Source organism: Gadus morhua, chromosome 18 (assembly GCF_902167405.1).
Source record: "Gadus morhua chromosome 18, gadMor3.0, whole genome shotgun sequence".
In the NCBI taxonomy this organism is placed as follows: Eukaryota; Metazoa; Chordata; class Actinopteri; order Gadiformes; family Gadidae; genus Gadus; species Gadus morhua.
In genome coordinates this window covers 8098156-8115422 of record NC_044065.1, presented here as the reverse complement: position 1 = coordinate 8115422, position 17267 = coordinate 8098156, and the positions used below count along the sequence as shown (strand labels likewise).

General features: G+C 47.2%; 1 protein-coding gene across 4 annotated transcripts in view; it reads right to left on the bottom strand.

The window, feature by feature from the left end:
• Window positions 1-17267, bottom strand: part of wu:fj29h11 (protein NO VEIN) — a 45795-nt gene that overhangs the window by 28244 nt on the left and 284 nt on the right. For 2 of the 4 annotated variants that reach the window (XM_030340358.1, XM_030340359.1), the window contains exons 2-19: window positions 16613-16754; window positions 16265-16470; window positions 11944-12482; window positions 11341-11542; window positions 10170-11077; window positions 9728-9856; window positions 9259-9456; window positions 8970-9110; window positions 8163-8417; window positions 7485-7662; window positions 6855-7021; window positions 3716-3862; window positions 3334-3509; window positions 2701-2876; window positions 2272-2505; window positions 1865-1974; window positions 1180-1377; window positions 462-591 (exon numbers count right to left, since the gene is read on the bottom strand). In XM_030340358.1, coding sequence (XP_030196218.1) covers window positions 462-591; window positions 1180-1377; window positions 1865-1974; window positions 2272-2505; window positions 2701-2876; window positions 3334-3509; window positions 3716-3862; window positions 6855-7021; window positions 7485-7662; window positions 8163-8417; window positions 8970-9110; window positions 9259-9456; window positions 9728-9856; window positions 10170-11077; window positions 11341-11542; window positions 11944-12482; window positions 16265-16470; window positions 16613-16740 — 4222 coding nt within the window. In that variant the 5' untranslated portion in view covers window positions 16741-16754. Of the gene's footprint in view, window positions 1-461; window positions 592-1179; window positions 1378-1864; window positions 1975-2271; window positions 2506-2700; window positions 2877-3333; window positions 3510-3715; window positions 3863-6854; window positions 7022-7484; window positions 7663-8162; window positions 8418-8969; window positions 9111-9258; window positions 9457-9727; window positions 9857-10169; window positions 11078-11340; window positions 11543-11943; window positions 12483-13507; window positions 13660-16264; window positions 16471-16612; window positions 16755-17267 lie in introns of those variants that run through there. The other 2 variants (XM_030340360.1, XM_030340361.1) reach the window with 2 other exon arrangements.

The window sequence follows — 17267 nt, the reverse complement described above, 5'->3', positions numbered from 1 at the left end:
GACTCATGGATCTCGGTTCAAGATGTAACATCAGCAACTCTGTGTTAAATTAATTGCATTAACCTTAAAAAATATTTCAAAGAAAATTCTGGGCGCCCCGGTGGCTGACCGAGTAGAGTGCGTACCATTAAGGCTCAGTCCTGATCGCAGCAATCCGGGTTTGATTCCTGCCCGCGGTCCTTTGATGCATGTCTCTCCACTATCTCCCATACCTTCCTAACTATCTCACTGTATGATAAAGTATACAACTGCTTTTAAACTAGACTAATTTTTTATAGAATATATAGATAGTCATACATTGACCGTTAAGTATCGTTTCCCCAGTTAATAAATGTATAAGCTATAAGCGATGTTTTTAACAAGAAGCATCGGAACAGCAAAACATGAACCGATGACATAGGCGTGCACCGAACTAGCCGTCGATCTCTCCCATAATGCATTGCAGTTTTCCCCTCTCTCACCTGGGAGCTGTTGGCGGTTGAGCGACGACGTCTCAGAGCTGTCTTCCTTGGCGGGATCGTCCAGGTAGTCGTCATCGCCGTTCAGGTTGAGGGCGGACTGGCTGCCGCCGAAGGAGTCCATCAAGTCAGGCTAGACAGACGGACGGAAACAGAAAACATGGCCCCGAAAAAATAAGAGAAGCGATCATTGAGAACACTAAAGAGGGAGTGGAGCCGAGGTACCGCTCAGCCCCGTGTCGACAACTCTACAAACAAACCCGGAATGTAGCCCGTAGCTACAAGCTGCAGGCTGCATCCCCAGTCCTCTCTTGGTTTTGTTAGCTATGGGTGTTTTCTGATAGCATAGACAATGGCCAAATAAAAAAATGTAAATCTTGAGGAAGATTTGTTGCCTTTCCTTTATGGACAGGAGAGGGACGAGAGACAGGGATCTTGGTTTGAAAGGCGAAGGAATGACATGTAACTAAGGACCCAAGATTGGAATCATACCCAGGTCGCTACAAAACGTATTGCCGGCATGTTGAGCTTACATTTTATTTATTTATTTTCATTTCTCTAATGGACCTCTTAATAATCGGGGGGTAATGATAATACTGGGGTCGATTTATATTAAGGCAACTGCTATATTCTTGAGATAATGCAGTGTCATCCATTCTGAGCGATGGAGCCATCAAAACATTTGCCATAAAAAAGGGTGGATGTATCACGATCAGCAGACCTTTGTAGCCGTGAGCGTGTCCCGCGGCTTGGGAGGGTCCATCTTCTTCTGGTAGTCCTTGATCCACTCTGTGACCCCCAGGCGGATGGCGAGCTGGTGCAGGCGGTTGAGGTGCCGGGGGTCCGAGCGAGCCACAGCCAGCAGGAGGGCTTTAGAGCTGGCCTGGCCCAAGACCCGGTACAGAGGCTCCAGGAACACCTGCAGGGGGTCAGGGGGGTTTAATGTTAACCATCTAAGAGCTGCTGTAGGTAAGAGGGAGGAGTTGTAAAGGGAGAGAGCAATGTGAGTATGAGTGAGTCTGAGAGTGAGTGAGTGAGTGAGTGAGTGAGTGAGTGAGTGAGTGAGTGAGTATGTAGGTCCCTACAAGAAGAACTCTTCCAGGACAAAAGGTAGGAAGAATGCTTGGAAGTATTATGACCTTGTTTGAACATCGACATACAGCGGTCCTATTATGAGTTGTCAGTAAAAAAATTGAAGAGTTTCCCTGCATTCTAGCACCACCCAGTGTCCTGCCGTGATGTTGCATTTCCTCTACACAAGGTTAACAATTTTGGGAGGCGCACGTCAGACCCTTGCGTTGGATGGAAGGAGGGTCCGCAAGGACGTAATGGGTCTGTAAACCCCCTTGCGATGCGTCAACGTCCAACCTGTGTGGTGGGGGAGGGGGGGGAGCATGGGTACCCACCTGCTGCAGCAGGGCCTGGCAGGTCATGGGGGGGATCCGAGTGATGCTCTCAAGGAGGAAGCGGGGCACAGATCCGTAGCTGGACACGTCATCGTCCCCCTGAGACATATCTGACAAACACAAAAAACAGCAGTTAGAATGCCTCTGCTGCAACACTGACCCGCTATGATCCATCCATCCATCAGGCCACCTCTGGATAGAATTGCAGTTATAAATAAGAAAATGTAATATCGGACGACTACATGTTTGATATGTTGTTTGAAAACAAAAGTCGGGAAAATAATGGGAACAATTCATGAATAAGCCTCTAGTGTCCGATCCCTCCGACAGTTTGAAAACAGGCTTGTGGAAGGAAAGAGGAGGGAGAGCGACGGGAAGCAAAAAGCGGAGGAGGGCGGGGCCTCTACCTGCATTGGCCACGCCCGCCGCCAGGGCGCTCTCCATGTGATTGGCCAGGAGCGCCGTGGACACGTTGACCACGCCGTCCGCCACCGCCATGGACACCAGGTGGCCGGCGGTGCCCACGGGGTCAAGGTTCGTCGCCGCCTGCGAGAAGAGCTTGTCGCCCGTCGCCGTGGTGATGCGGAGTAGGACCCCCGGGCTCACCTCCAGGGCCGCCAAATCAGAGTTGGCCGGCACGGCTGCGGATGATCCAGGGTTAAGGTTGGGGTTAGGCTCTCTGAATTGTCCCATCGTGTGCACAGGAACCCAACCGGTGTATCAAGCCTCTCTATTTTGACACGTAGTCTTCATAGATATCATGTCCATGAAACTGAAACACACACACACGCACACGCACACACACACACACACACACACACTCCGGAATGGTGTACCTGCGTTCCTCTCGATGAAGTCCTTCAGGGGGCCGTGGACAGGCCTGAAGACCACCTCCCACTGGCTCCACTGCTCCATGTCCTCTAGCAGGGGGCAGGACAGCAGGCAGGCCAGGGCCTGGTCCTGGGAGACCTCCCCCAGGAGACCCACAGACGCTCCACCCACGTCGGTGGCGCTGGAGGACAACATGACCCAGGGGAGGAATATGAACAACCATGGGATATGACTGATGAAATGATTGCAGTTCCTCGATCCTGGATGAATACTATTTGTTTAGTCAACCGTTTTGCGTAAGACCTATGTTTACATGTACGCACGCTTCAAGACATACAGCCACACTGTTGGCTAGTGCTAAACATTAGACCTGGGGAGAAAAATGAAAGAAGGTGTACTGTGTTGTTTGTAAGTGCGTACTTTAAAGCTTAGCGAGTGTATTGTGTTGTTTGCAAGTGTGTACCGTATTGTTTGTGTGTGTGTGTTAGTGTTTGTAAGTGGCTACTTTATGGTTTGTTAAGGGTGTACTGCGGTTTTGCCCTGCAGTGTATTGCTGCTTATCAGATCTCTCTTGTAAAAGAGATGCTGATCCTCAATGCGCCTTGACCTGTATAAACACACAAACACACACTGTGTACCTGCTGTGCTTGGCGAACAGGGCCGTCTCATAGTGGACCTGGACGCAGGCCCCACCCCCCTTAAGGTCTCTCTGGCGCTTCACAAATTCAGCCAGCGTCTTCAGGGGCCCGAAGCCCAGGTCCCGGCTGTCACGCACCCTGTAATGGGCCCTTAGAGCCCGCTCAATGTGCACCAGCTGTGATGACGACGATAGGGGTACAGAAGATGACGTTAGACAGTGTGGATCTCACGAGGTCGTTCATTGTTGGTGATCGATTTATTTTTTGAGAGAGTGAGTGAGTGAGTGAGTGAGTGAGTGAGTGAGTGAGTGAGTGAGTCAGTGAGTGAGTGAGTGAGTGAGTGGGTGAGTGAGTGGGTGAGTGAGTGAGTGAGGTGACCCACTGCGTCAGGCTCGGAGGAGGTGAACGCTCCACACTGTTTGATGAACTCAAACACATCCTGGCGGCTGGGCCAGAAGCCACAGCCCTGGTGCTCTGCGCCGCCACCACGACCCAGGGCCACAGCGCCCCCTACAGTCTCCTGCAGCAGCTGCAGAGACAGAGACAGAGACAGAGACAGACAGAGACAGAGACAGAGACAGACAGAGACAGAGACAGAGACAGAGACAGAGAGAGAGAGAGATATGAGCCCTGGACCATTTCTGTTCCCTACAACTATCCCACGATTGGAGGCACTCCCTAATGCATTGAACGCTCAAAACGCAACAGAGGGGTAAATAAACACTACAAAATGGGACACAGTACACTGGTACACACAAGATATGGTAAAATGGAGAACATGTTTCACAAGACGAATACGTTTCACAATAATTTCAAGACCCGACAACTGATCTTCAAACTGTTGATTCAGTTATAGCTAAGATAATTTAATAATAATAATAATATTAATAATAATATTTGTGCTCTGTCTAATTGCTGTAATGCATTCTAGGATACTACTTGTACATGGTGTGTAGACATAGTTAATCGCAAACTTTTAACCAGGGGCGAGTCTAGGTTCTGACTTTTGGGGGGGCTCAACCCCAGGAAGCCACAGGGGTATACGAGTGTATAAAGTCCTAATGCCGCGTTTCCACTGCAGGGTACGGTACGGTTCGCCTCAGTCCGATAGGGAGGGGGCGGTATAGCCCAGCTCAGTTCCGTGTTCGCGTTTCCACCCCCGACAGTACCCTTTATGGTAGGCCGGATGTCGATCGCCGCGGCAGCTACGTAAACATCGTGACATCATAGCAGCGCGACACAGTGTAGCCATTCGACCAGAAACCAGCGGGAAGACCTTCTCGTTCCTCACTGCTCCACCAAGCTCCCTCTGCACATCTTCCTCCCCAAGAATGTAGAGGAACGTCTCCACCTCCTTGTTCGCCCAAGCAAGCGTTTTATGCGACATGTTCATTGTAAAGAATAATACCTCGAGGCTACTGTTTGTTTGTTTTTATCCCAACGTCGCCCGGAAGTGACGATTCTGACGACCAATCAACGGAGGCGGTGTGTAGCTCGAATTTTCCGACACCCTTTCAGGCGTCTCAGTACCCCAACTGAGGAGTACTGAAGACGAGGGCAAAACTAGTACGGCTCAGTCCGGGTCACGCCCACTTTTGGCGGTGGAAACGCAATCCGTACCGCACCTTTGCGAACCGAACCGTACCGCACCCTGCAGTGGAAACGCGTCATTAGTTACTATGCTGTTGTATGTCTAAGATGATAGCTGGCAGTGTCAGCTAAATAATGCAGTTCTGAACCACTAAAGTGATGAAATGAAAAAAGACTGTTTGGATGAAGGAATAATCAATGGATGTGAACTGGAATAACCAAATTTGAGGTATATTAAATTTCCTTTGTGTAAGTTTCACTCAAAAATGACCATATTTTCCTGAATATGTTACTGAAACACATTGGTACAACATGTACTAGATTAATAATATGAGAAACATACCACTATTTCGGGAGCACTAAATGATGTCACCTCACTTTCATGGACCCATAAAATTGTATAAACTGTATCAACATACATTTTTATAAAACTTCTGATGCAAAAAGATCAACAAGTACAACATGTACTAGTCGAATACTATGAGAAACAGACCACTATTTCGGGAGCACTAAACTATGTTGCCTCAACTTCAGGGACCCATACATTTTTATAAAACTTCTGATGCCAAAAAATCTTGTTGTTCTGATGCAAAAAAAAAGGGTGCTAATTTTCAGTTTAAAAATAACCACTGCCATTATTTTATCAGCTGAGGGCGTTTTCATTGCCATAACAAGCTTAGCTGAGCTAATCAACAAGTACATCATGTCTTAGTGGTTCTCAATTATTTTTCATTCATTCCCCCCCTAGGAGACAGACATTGTATCACGCCATCCCTGAATTGAAGTAGCCTACTATTCAGAACCTGCTAATATTTATTTATTTAGATTAATAAAATTAGCGGAGATAACATCTGCAACAACTTAAAACTATTTCCAACTTCAGTTTATTAACTCAATTTGTAACATTTAAACAAGACTGCTAAGTCTGTGTGAATCTCAAAACAGAGAAACAATGATTCACTGGGGTTTGCATTTAATTACAAAAATTAACATTGGTCACTTGTCAGCTTCATCAGCTTATTCCCTTTCAAAAAAAATAATATATGTTCATCTTTCAAGCATGAATAACGACACCACTTTGTAAGATCAAAATTCTTGTAAAACTTCTGACCCTTGGTATTATGTCTATTTAAAATAAAATGTATTAAAATAAATAAATAAATACATAAGACACTAAGTCCCCTCTGCGGCTCACGCCCCCCCTGACACCTTTGATCAGCTGAGGGCGTTTGCCTGAGTCTAACATGTTCTAATACTCGTTATGGCAATGAATACGCCCTCAGCTGATAAACTAATGCCAGCGTTTTTTTTCAACTGAAAATTAGCCCCCATGTCAACTTTTTCTGCTCCTTGCACCTTATCATGCTTATCATGCTACGCAGCATTACAAGGCTCTGCCGACTAAAACATGAAGCAATTCAAGAAGAGGCATATATAGAATCGTCTTGTGGCCAACTGTCATTTAATAGACATCTGAAAGATTATGTCAAGGTTTTAAAATTATTTGTATTATTATTACCAGGTCATGTTGTAATACAGCTGGAAATCGTGGATTTTCTGATAAAGACTAGCTAGCCTCTTTGACAGACAAAACAGCAGAAAATATGTTTGGTGCGCTCGTGCTGCATTTTTGGTTTTGTCAAACAGGAGACCCCCACCCACCAATCAGAGGTTAGAGATTCCTGCAGGAAGGTTGCGCTCGATTTCACTAGCCCATTTGAGCCTGTTCATTAGTATACACTATACAGCATCCATCCTCTCATTGCTTGTGTAAAAAAAAACTGTGGAATATTAGGGTTAGTGCTTCTTGTGCTTTTATCTCAAGGAGCCACTATCTGCAATCGCTCCATCGGTAGGGCCACCTGCAGGGTAATACCAGTGTGTGTGTGTGTGTGTGTGCGTGTGTTTGTGTGTGAGTGTGTGTGAGATACCTGGTCGTTTTTAACCAGGAATTCCAGGAAGGTTCCTCTCTGCAGAGACCCAAACTCCGGGAGCTTAAAGTGTGAGCTCAGCTTCTTCTCCAGAGAGGCCATGGAGCTCAGAGAGAAAGCTGTACTCTGTTTGGACAGACTGGTCCTAAGGAACTGCTTCACAGCATCTGGGAGGGACAAGCACCAGGGAGAAAGGAGACTCAGTAGTGCTTATTCAGTACAATAGAAGTCATTCCATCCTTCATCTAGAACCAAAATGGAGCACTTTTGATCTCTCAGTTTACATTAGATAACAGATTTTTTGAAGGTCAAATATGAGTACAGATTTTGGGTACTCTCATGAATACTATAAGAGATACGACGAGACATATAAACAAAACATGAGATTTCAGTTTTTTTTCTAAATCAGTTTGTCATCTTCTGCGTGTATTTCTTAATGTTAGGCCTGTATGTTTTTATTTTCATTTCTGTGTGTACAAAGTAGAATTCTAATATTAATTAGACTATATATGTGATTGATCATACTGCACATGAAAAACACCTGCGTTTACATAATCAGCCCGCTGTGTTTTGTGATGCGGGCTCCCATGATGTGTGCATCACCAGTGGATTAACAGTGTACTGGCTGACCTTCGCTGGGCAGGGCGACCGCAGGCTCGTGTGTGGCAGGTTTCCCTGCAGCCTTCGCCGGCTGGTCTTTGGCCACCAGGTCCTGAGGAACGGCTAGGGACCCCCCGCAGATGGCCAGCTGGAACATGGCCGAACACAGCCGATCGCCCGACACCTGCAGCAGGAAGTCCTGGACGCGCTGGACAGGAAGTGACACGAAACATCAGCCGAGGAGGTCGTTTTTCATAACCCCAAAGAGGTTTTTTTCATGGAAAAATCATAATCAATCAATAAAATCCTTGCGTTAACAATCGTGGTTACCCAAAGATTATGCCGTATCCAATCCCATGATCGTGTAAATATTGGTAACTTTGAGATCTGCCGCGAGTAACGCCATATGTCACGTGTATAAAACCTTATTTGCTTTAATACTAGTTAATTTCGTAAGCCTTTGATTACATTTTCGTTGAGGAAAGCACCCGTCCTCAGAACAGAATAATTATGTTTGTAAGCAGTTTGTATGCTCGTATGTTATGCAATGTCAGTATGTTATGGGAGTTAGCACTTTTGTTGTCACTGCAATCCATACAAGCCTCCTTTGTAGTCGCAGTCACTGCAGACGTTAAAATGGTCGAACGCTGCACTTTATCCTGCTCCATTCCCCCGAAGGTCTCGACAAAAGAGATCGGTGGATCTCACCTTGTTCAGCTTGGAGCTAAAGATGTCTGCCGCGTTGGTGAAGACCTCCAGCACGACCTCCACCGCCGCCATGGAGATGTACTTCTTGCGGAGTTCCAGACTTCCGGCGCCGAAGGAGGCGGCGGAGAAGGGATCCATCACGTTCCTCTTCATCTTCCTCATTTTGTCCGTCACCTCCTCCTCCAGCTCCCTCTGGATCAGATGCTGGGCCCGCTCGAGATGCTGATGCTCAAGGCGGGTCACCTTGTTCAGGGTCTGGGAGTGGGCGGGGCCAGGGGGCAGGGGGCGGGGCCAGAGGGCAGGGATTCATGACTGTGGCTTCTGCGTGTCCTTAACGTTTCTATTTTCTTTACTTAAAAACGATCTTTCTACAAACAGAGATGAGCAATAGTTGCTTAACCTTCCAAGGCACTCCGGTCAGGGATTGACGTCATTACGTTTGAATTGTAAATTACTATTTGCCTGTTAAATTGAAAGCGGAGGATCTCCATTAAGTTCTTTCTCCTATTCATTTAATATTTGCTGAAATCATCGAACCCAGAGTAATTTTTAAAACCACACTCATAGAAATGAAATATAGTAACTCATCCGTGACAAATGACCAGGAACTAGATAATAACTAACTAAAACTTGTTTTATGATCATTGACCTCACAAAGGAAATGATATCAAATGCCTTTTTTTTTTTTTTTTTTTGGAGTACGATCATTCCTATCCATAAATGATGGGGTTTATGGAACCCTGTTCCGTGAACAGGGTCAGAAAAGTTTGGATCAATGGTTTCCCTCCATGGGAGATGGTCTCTCACCGCTATAGGTAGGCCCAGGCTTTGGATCCGGATGCCCAGCTCGTAGGGAGACTCACAGCTGTGCTGGTCCGCCAGATGCTTCATGAACTCAGCGAGGTCCACCTTCTGCTTGTGTTCGATGTGCCTGAAATGTTTCAGGCTCTATGGAAGAGGAGGAGTACGAGTTTACCAGTGGAACAGCGACACAGGTCTCTATCTCAGGGTTTACCGCAGCACTTTACAGTTTAGGCGGCCGCCTAAAGCAACACAGGCATGCCGCCTTAACTACGACATCTGAAATGAAGCCTACCTTCAGGATGTCCACGGTCTCTATCTGAGGGATGTCGTCATCCTTGGTGCTGCTGTCTATCTTGAACATGCGGTGGACGATAGGCAGCTTGCAGAGCGGGCCCAGGTTCAGCTCCTCGTAGCGCTTCTTCTCCTTCAGGCTGGCCAGGGACAGGCCCAGCTCATAAAGGGTGCAAATGGCCGTCGCCGCCTCGGTGGACTAACAAGAAGGCCAACGACACCCGTGGATGAATATTCATTTTTATAACAAAGGCGAGGCAAGCTTATTGATAGAGCCCCCTTCAGACACAAGGCCATTCGTAGGGATAAACAAAGGTAGGAATCAAATGTAAAAATAAATAAAAAGGAAACTACATTGGAAGATTCAAGATTCAAAATCAAAGATGTTTTGCAGCAGAATTATTGTTCATTTAAATTAAGGTGAGTGTCAAAACGACACGGCGGCAGAGAAGTGTTTAAAGCAGGCGTACCTCAAGGAACATGTTGATCTCCCGGATGGTGTACTGAAGGTCCTTCACTGCCGGTATGTGCCAGGCTTGAATGATGCCCACTGACCGGAGGGACGGGACCTGCATCAGCATGCACACCTTGGACACCACCTGGATATACAGAGACAGACAGAGTCAGAGACAGAGACAGAGTCAGAGAAAGAGAGAGACGGATAAAGACAGGGACCTAGATGAGGACAGAGAGAGGGAAAACCTGCTGCCCTCCAGCCTTGCCCCCACTTTGAGTAACACACCCAAAAGGACCACAATGGAAATAAGCACTTGGGCTTCATTGTGTTTGATTGAAAGCCAAAGCAAACTCATTGAAAATACTTTGTTGATGCACTCCATCACAGTTTGTGTCCTCCACGCCATAAGAGGACTAATGGTGACGCTGACTGCCTCTGTGTCACTCAGGGCTCACCTTCACCTGCGTGACGAACTCGCCCTCATCGGCCAGGTCGCGTATGACGCCCTCCACCAGGCTGTTGACCGTCTCCAGGTCCAGCACGCGGTTCCTCTTCCGGCCTTTGGCGTCCTCGTTGTCCGCCTCCAGGACCTCCGCCGCGCGCCGGTTGGCCGCGTGGACGTGCCGCAGCTGCCCGTGGTAGTCGTCCCTGAAGACGGGGGAGTTCTTCCGGGTCTCCTCCAGCGGCGGCCGGGTCGGGGTGGCCCGCCGGGGCTCCCTGGCCACCGCCGCGCCCAGGGCCGGGAAGTCTTCGTCGGACGGGCCGGCGGGCGGGGGTTTGATGGGCAGGGAGCCGATGGCCACCGGGGAGGCCACCTTGGAGGGCAGTGAGGCAGCGGGCATGGGGCCGGCGGGCATGGGGCCGGCGGGCCTGGGGCCGGCGGGCCTGGGGCCGGAGAACAAGGAGCTGGTGGGCGTGGTGCCGGCGGGCCTGGAGGTGGAGAACAAGGAGCTGGTGGGCGTGGTGCCGGCGGGCCTGGGGCCGGAGAACAAGGAGCTGGTGGGCGTGGTGCCGGCAGGCACGGAGCTGGAGAACAAGGAGCTGGTGGGCATGGTGCCGGCGGGCATGGAGCTGGAGAACAGGGAGTTGGTGGGCCTGGGGCCGGAGAACAAGGAGCTGGTGGGCGTGGTGCCGGCGGGCATGGAGCCGGAGAACAGGGAGTCTGAGAACAGGGAGTTGGAGAACAGGGAGCTGGTATGCCTGGAGCCGAAGGGCTGTTGGTAGGGAACCTCTGAGGGCAGGGCGCCGGAAGGCAGGAGGCCAGAAGCCAGGGAGTGGGCGGGCATTAGGGGAAGGATGTTGGAAGGCAGGGAGCCAAAGGACAGGAAGTCCTTTGTAGTCGCAATGGAAGACGTAGTGGGAGCTGGGAGGACAGAAGATAAAGAGGAGGAGTGGGGAGGAGGAGGAGGAGGAGGAGGAGGAGGAGGAGGAGGAGGAGGAGGAGGAGGAGGAGGGGGTTTGAAATGTTACTTAGATTTTTGAGATCGAAGCAATGATATTGAGTTACTTTCCTATGACATATCTGGGGAATATGTGCATCAATTCAATTGAACATTTTCCAGGTACCATAAATAAGCCAGAGTCCATTTTCTACTCTGTAAACGTCAAACACCGAGAAGCACCAACCTTCAGTGTGCTGTGTGGGCACCGGCCTGCGCGGCTCTGCGGCTTCCGTCGATGCCCCCGATGGTTTCCCAGGGCGTCTGGAATCCCAGGTGTCATACAGAGTCATGTACTGTTCCAGCGGGAGAGCTTCCCCAAACCGCTCAGAATAGCTCTCGGCCAGCCGCGCCATTGACCCGCCAGCCAATTTGTCCTCCTTCATAACCTAGGACACATCAGTGTTACAGTCACCAAGGGAAGTGTTGCTATGCTACAGATTAAAAAACAGACGGGTTCTACTAGTATCTGAAAATCAGACTCCTCATTTGGTAGGTGTAATATTAGACTGAGATATTGAATATTAGATTAAAACCTCTCATCCTGATAAATGATGATTCATGATTAATGAAGCGTAAGACACTTAGACACACGCTTTTTCATTATGAACAGTGATTTTGTCTGCTGAAACACTGTGCAATCTTAGGTGAAAGATTGCACTTTCAGTTGCATTTTGAGATTGGCAAGCATGCATCAGCCATCAGTCATCATCATCACTCATCACATGTAGATAAACCAGATCATAAACCAAAAGCATTCAAGCTTAACGGTTTGCGTAACACAACCAACCTGTGTGATCCTCTGCAACAGCTGATCTTGCGACAGCGTCTCTACGGGCTCGCCTGCTCCGGCTGGAACGCTGTGTTTTCCAAGAGGCGCTTGGTAAACGCCGAACGATGGGACGCTTCCAGGAGAGGAACTCACCTCCAGCGGCTGGCCAGCAGGGGGGGCCGGGGATGCTCCCCTCCCCGATCGATGCCTCTTCTTCCGGGCCTTCGCCGGCTGGCCGTCCCCCAGGGCCGACGCTGAAGGCCTCTCGCCCGCCTCTTGGGCAGTGCTCTGGTCCCCGTCCCCGGCCTCGAGCGCGGTGTCGGCGACCCCTGGTGGCCAGTGGCTCCGGTGGAACACCAGCTCCCCCTGCACCACCAGCTCCTTGTCCAGGGAGGCCAGCAGCAGGGCCATGGACTTGAAGCCCAGGGAGGCCACGGTCAGGTTCTTGTGGTACGTCCGGTTGTACTGCTCGGCCACCTTCCTACCGGGGACGCCGCCGGGGAAGCCTTTAATCATGGCCACGATTTCCTCCCGGGTTTCGCCCATGATGGTCGTCGCTATGACAAGAAGAACACAACATAGAATATCATGAATAAAAAAGGCATAATAATGAAAACATAAAAAGGAATGAAAAATATTTAATAAATACTGGGGGTTATTATGGTAGTCTTTAGACTTTATTGTCCCCAAAGGGAAGTACATGGGCGGCACCCCGACAGGTAAAAATGGACATCAAACAGAACAATACAACCATTTTTTCCCCCAGCACGGTGTGCTTAAGGCGGCCGCCTCAACCATACTAGGGCCCCGCCTTGACTACCAATGTACTACCAATGTATAAAACAAATATAAAAAAAATGAATATAAAATAAAAATATTCTATTTTTTATTTTTTATACATTGGTAGTCAAGGAGGGGCCCTATTGTTGTTAAGGCGGCCGCCTTAACCATATAGTGCTGGGGGAAACACTGCTATATATATATATCATTTTAATTATTATTATTATTAATATTATTATTAATAATAAAAAATACCTCCAAAAGACCACCTTGACTAAGACATTTCCTGGGGGAATCACTGAAAATAGCTGTGGAATTGTTACCATGCTTAAATCTAAGATTTTGGTAACATACAGTCCAGTCCTGGATAGTACCTGGTGTTAAAGGGATAAAGCGGCTGTCATCTGATGCTTATCTGATGTAGATAAAACACTTTGCATTTATGGTGAAAAAGCCAATAAAAGGCTATTCATCCATTTAGTAAACACCTTATTATTAACCCTGAAGCACAATATGAGTATTGGTCATTAAAAGGGTTGAACCTGAAAAACATCTTTTTAAAAATCTGAACATATCCGGTTTGATGACGTCAACAGGTTTAAACGAATCAGCTGTCTTGTCTTTTCACTAAATAACCGATAACTTTCTGTAGTTGAGAAATATCCAGCGTCCTATTAAACAATATGTTGATAAAAAGCAAACAAGACAATGTCTCATATCTTTTCAATATATTACACAATACAAAACCTAATCAAACTAAGCAAACCGGTTGACCTAGAAGAGACAAGCCTTTTAATCTTACCTATTCTCTGAAGCAACTCCTAGGGTTCACCAAACGACAAATCATAATGTTCAGGCACAAGACAAACGGATATCAGTGGATGGACTACCAACTGAATATGGGAGAGCAGCTGCTGTGGTCTGCTGTGTTTATCAACTGCCTCCTCCTCCTAAGGACTTACAGAGAAGCGTTCACAACTGACGTGAGGGAGAAACGAAACTGAAAGTGATGCAGAATGATGCTGCTGAGCCCCCCGTTCATTGGGTAATCCCCCCCCTTTCCTTTGAACAAAAGCCCTTGCATAAAAGACAGCAAAAAAGGCAGAACAGCTTCTCCACGCTCATGTGTTACAAGTGTTCTTGTGTTACAAGTGTTCTTGTGTTACATGTGTGTGTTTGTGTGTTTGAGTGTTTGTGTGTATGAAAATTTGCATGCAAGACGGGTAACAGAAGTAAAAGGCCTACCTTGTTTGGTTGATTCTGATGAACTCATAATTTGTAAACTGTAAGCTTCTTTGAGCAAGATCGGGCATCCTGTTCCTGAATGCACCAAAGGGGCCTTAAAAGCACCTGCTAAATGACTTAAGAGTAAGTCTAGTCATATTCAGCCGTAATAATAAAGCCTTTGATTAAATGTTTGAATAAGCAACATTAATAATGATATAATAATTTACTTATAATAAATATCTATAACAATAATACACTTATAAATGGAACCAGCCTAGGGTGTCACCTTTAGTTTACTTTTGAGTTGGGAATGTAAAACAACATGGAGAGAGAAGGGAAAACAAAACCAGAGGTAGCAGCAGCAGAGGGAGGGAGAGAAAGAGGGTGTGAGTGTGTGTGTCTTTAAGTTTCAGATTCCTGATCCGCAGCTGATTCAACTCGGCTGTTGCCAATGAAATCACGTGACCCTGCACCAGGGCTATCAAGCTGTGACTAGGGGCCAGCTTCAAGCACAAAACAATATGAATATATATGGCTACTAGAATGCAGTTTATTGCTTTTTTACTAGATAAGAGCCCAACATATCAGCCTGATAGATACATCTCTTTACACAAAGTTATCAAAGCCATGTCACAATTAAGCTGGAAATACACAACATTGATTTAAATTTGCATCCATTTTCACCAACGATGCAGGTGACAGTAAATTCTAGTCAATCTCGTTGGTACAGTTCTTAACCAAAGACACAGTCTCAAAGGCCATCGTGCTATGAAATTTCATAACCCTAGCCCTCAAAGTGCAAGAAAATAGGATCCAATGTTTTGTTTAAACCCACCTTATTTACACCAGTCAAATAGTCTCTACAGGATATTTTAGAATGTGACCAGGGTCATACGTCTCCCAACAAAAGGCCTTTTGTAAACTCATTTTGTAAACTCACATTCTCCATATCCCAAAAATACTCTGTGCTATTCTTGTACTTTGACGGGGACAAAGAGTAATCCATGTCCTTATTTTCTCATGAGTCAACTACTCAAATGAAACTTTAAACAAAGTCACTCTGCTCTCCATCTCAAAGCAGAAGTACAGAATCCAGTGGGAAAAGAATGTTTAAATAAACCAATATATGAATAAAAGGTGATGTATGCAAGATACAAGAGCTATTTGAGTATACTTTGTTAGCAATGCCATAGCCATCATGTCAGCTATTCGTGAGTGAAATGCTCTGTTAGAATACCTGTGCTAGAATAATGAGTGTGTCTTTGTTAGTATGAGCCAAATCAGAGACCGCTCCCAGATAATTGCTGGTTCAACCAACTGAAGATAAAGTATTATGGCACACAGCGATCGATAACTGGCCGGATGAGACGTTTACAACACACTGCAGGCGCTGCCCCTTCCGATTTCTGGGGCAAAGAAACTTGCAAAGTTAGCCCCATCCTCCCCCTCATCCATTTTAAGCTGCATTAAGTCACTCATTAACCTTTTTACAAGTATAGCAATCATACAAACACATGCTCAATCAATTGGCCTTTGTAACTTTGACCAGAACCAAGGAGGAAATCCCCAACAAGTTTATGAAGGAAGGAAGTTGCTTAACGCAAAAGATATCGGATCAAAGAACTCATCTGCATCAATGATGACCCCGTTCACACCAGGAAAACTTAGGCCCCATTACCTTGACACATTTTTTTTTTTTTTTTTTGTGATTAGTTCCAGTATGTATTTGTATGTGTTTTGGGTGATTCCATAACAGGAGGACTAATGCTGCGTTCCAGGGACACTTTTTAGCCCGTAAGTTACGAGCCGGAACTGGGAGTACATCGATCTGGTATGAGTTCACGGGTAGTGAGCTGCGGATTTGACTGCCGTTCCAGGGCACTTTCACGGGTAGAAGGATGTGTAAACACGAGTTCCGGGTTGCCTGGAATGCACCATTTGACAAACTGTCAATGCATCAAAGATGCATGCAGGACCCATCGTTTGGAGATGGACTGGGCTGCATATGGCCCCATATATTGAGCAGTGCGTCCGCTTATGGGGCCATACATCCTTGGCCACAATGAATGACCGCCTACTCATCAGACCCCCTCTGCGTAAGCAGAAGTATGTACTCATTCACAGAGCAACGGTTAATCAAAATCATTAAATCGTTCAAGCTGGTTTAGTCCACCACGTAGGCCATTTCAAAAAGCCCATTGATATATTATGAGTGAAAAAGAAACCAAGGACATCTCTCCACACCAGACTGGCGTTCCGAAAAGAGTCAACGGCTGCTGCTAGACGGACGGAACATCCCCTCACCTCATCGGCTGCTGATGACATCACTCACCTTTACCGCCGGAGCTGCCGTTCCGCGGTGAGGCCAGCCGAGGGCCGCGTGCTGCTGCTGCTAGGGCAGCCGGCGGCGACGGGAAAGAAGGTGCCGACCGCGAGGCCGATGGCCGAGATGCGATGGGCCACACTACCATCTCCCCATCGGTGCACAGATAGAGATGGTCAGGCACGCTCCTAAGCAGGGTCTGCAGCGGGGCAAACCTACACAGCACACAAACGGGTCCATCAGACACGGTTTGTAAAATCACATCCTGATCTGATGTACCATGGCCAAAGGTACAGATAGGTAGCCTAAGGTGAACATAGTGAATCTGCCTTCTTTCGTCCACTGATGTGGGCCTACCTTTTAGGGGTCCCGAGACGCAGGGGTTTCCCGTAGGTCCGCTGGTAGAGGCCATGGATCTCCTGTATTGGAAGACCCTCCGGGTAGCCGTTGCACAGCCGGACGACCTCCTTCTGTATCTCCTCCATGGTGTCCCGCTGGTCTGAAACATGGTTTAAAATCACATTGGTAGAACCCTGGGACTGTTGTCTCAGAAAGAGAAAAGAGACCCATATATTTAGATACATATAGATAGGGAGAAATGGATTTACACCTGTTCTTACGTTAACTCGTTATGACTCATAAGCATTATGTTGCAGAGAACTGAACTCAAGACAGATATGAACATTCACACAAACAAAGGACTTATGCATAGGGAAATGGTAAGAGGATGAGGGCAGTTTCTAGACGCATTTCACACCCAGTAACCCATCGGTTACTTGCCATTCTGCGGACGTGACAAACAAGCAGATAAAATGCGTCGATCCGCTAGTTTGAACACATCTAAAAACTTGCATTATCAATCGATTAAAAACGGTGCGAACCGATTGCTCCTCCGGGGAAACACAATGGTCCCTTGAAAGCAAATCGACCCATGCAACAGTTAGCAATTAGCTATCGTAAGGTATTAGCCAGGCTTAATTACTGGAAAAACAAATGAATATCAGGTGATTGT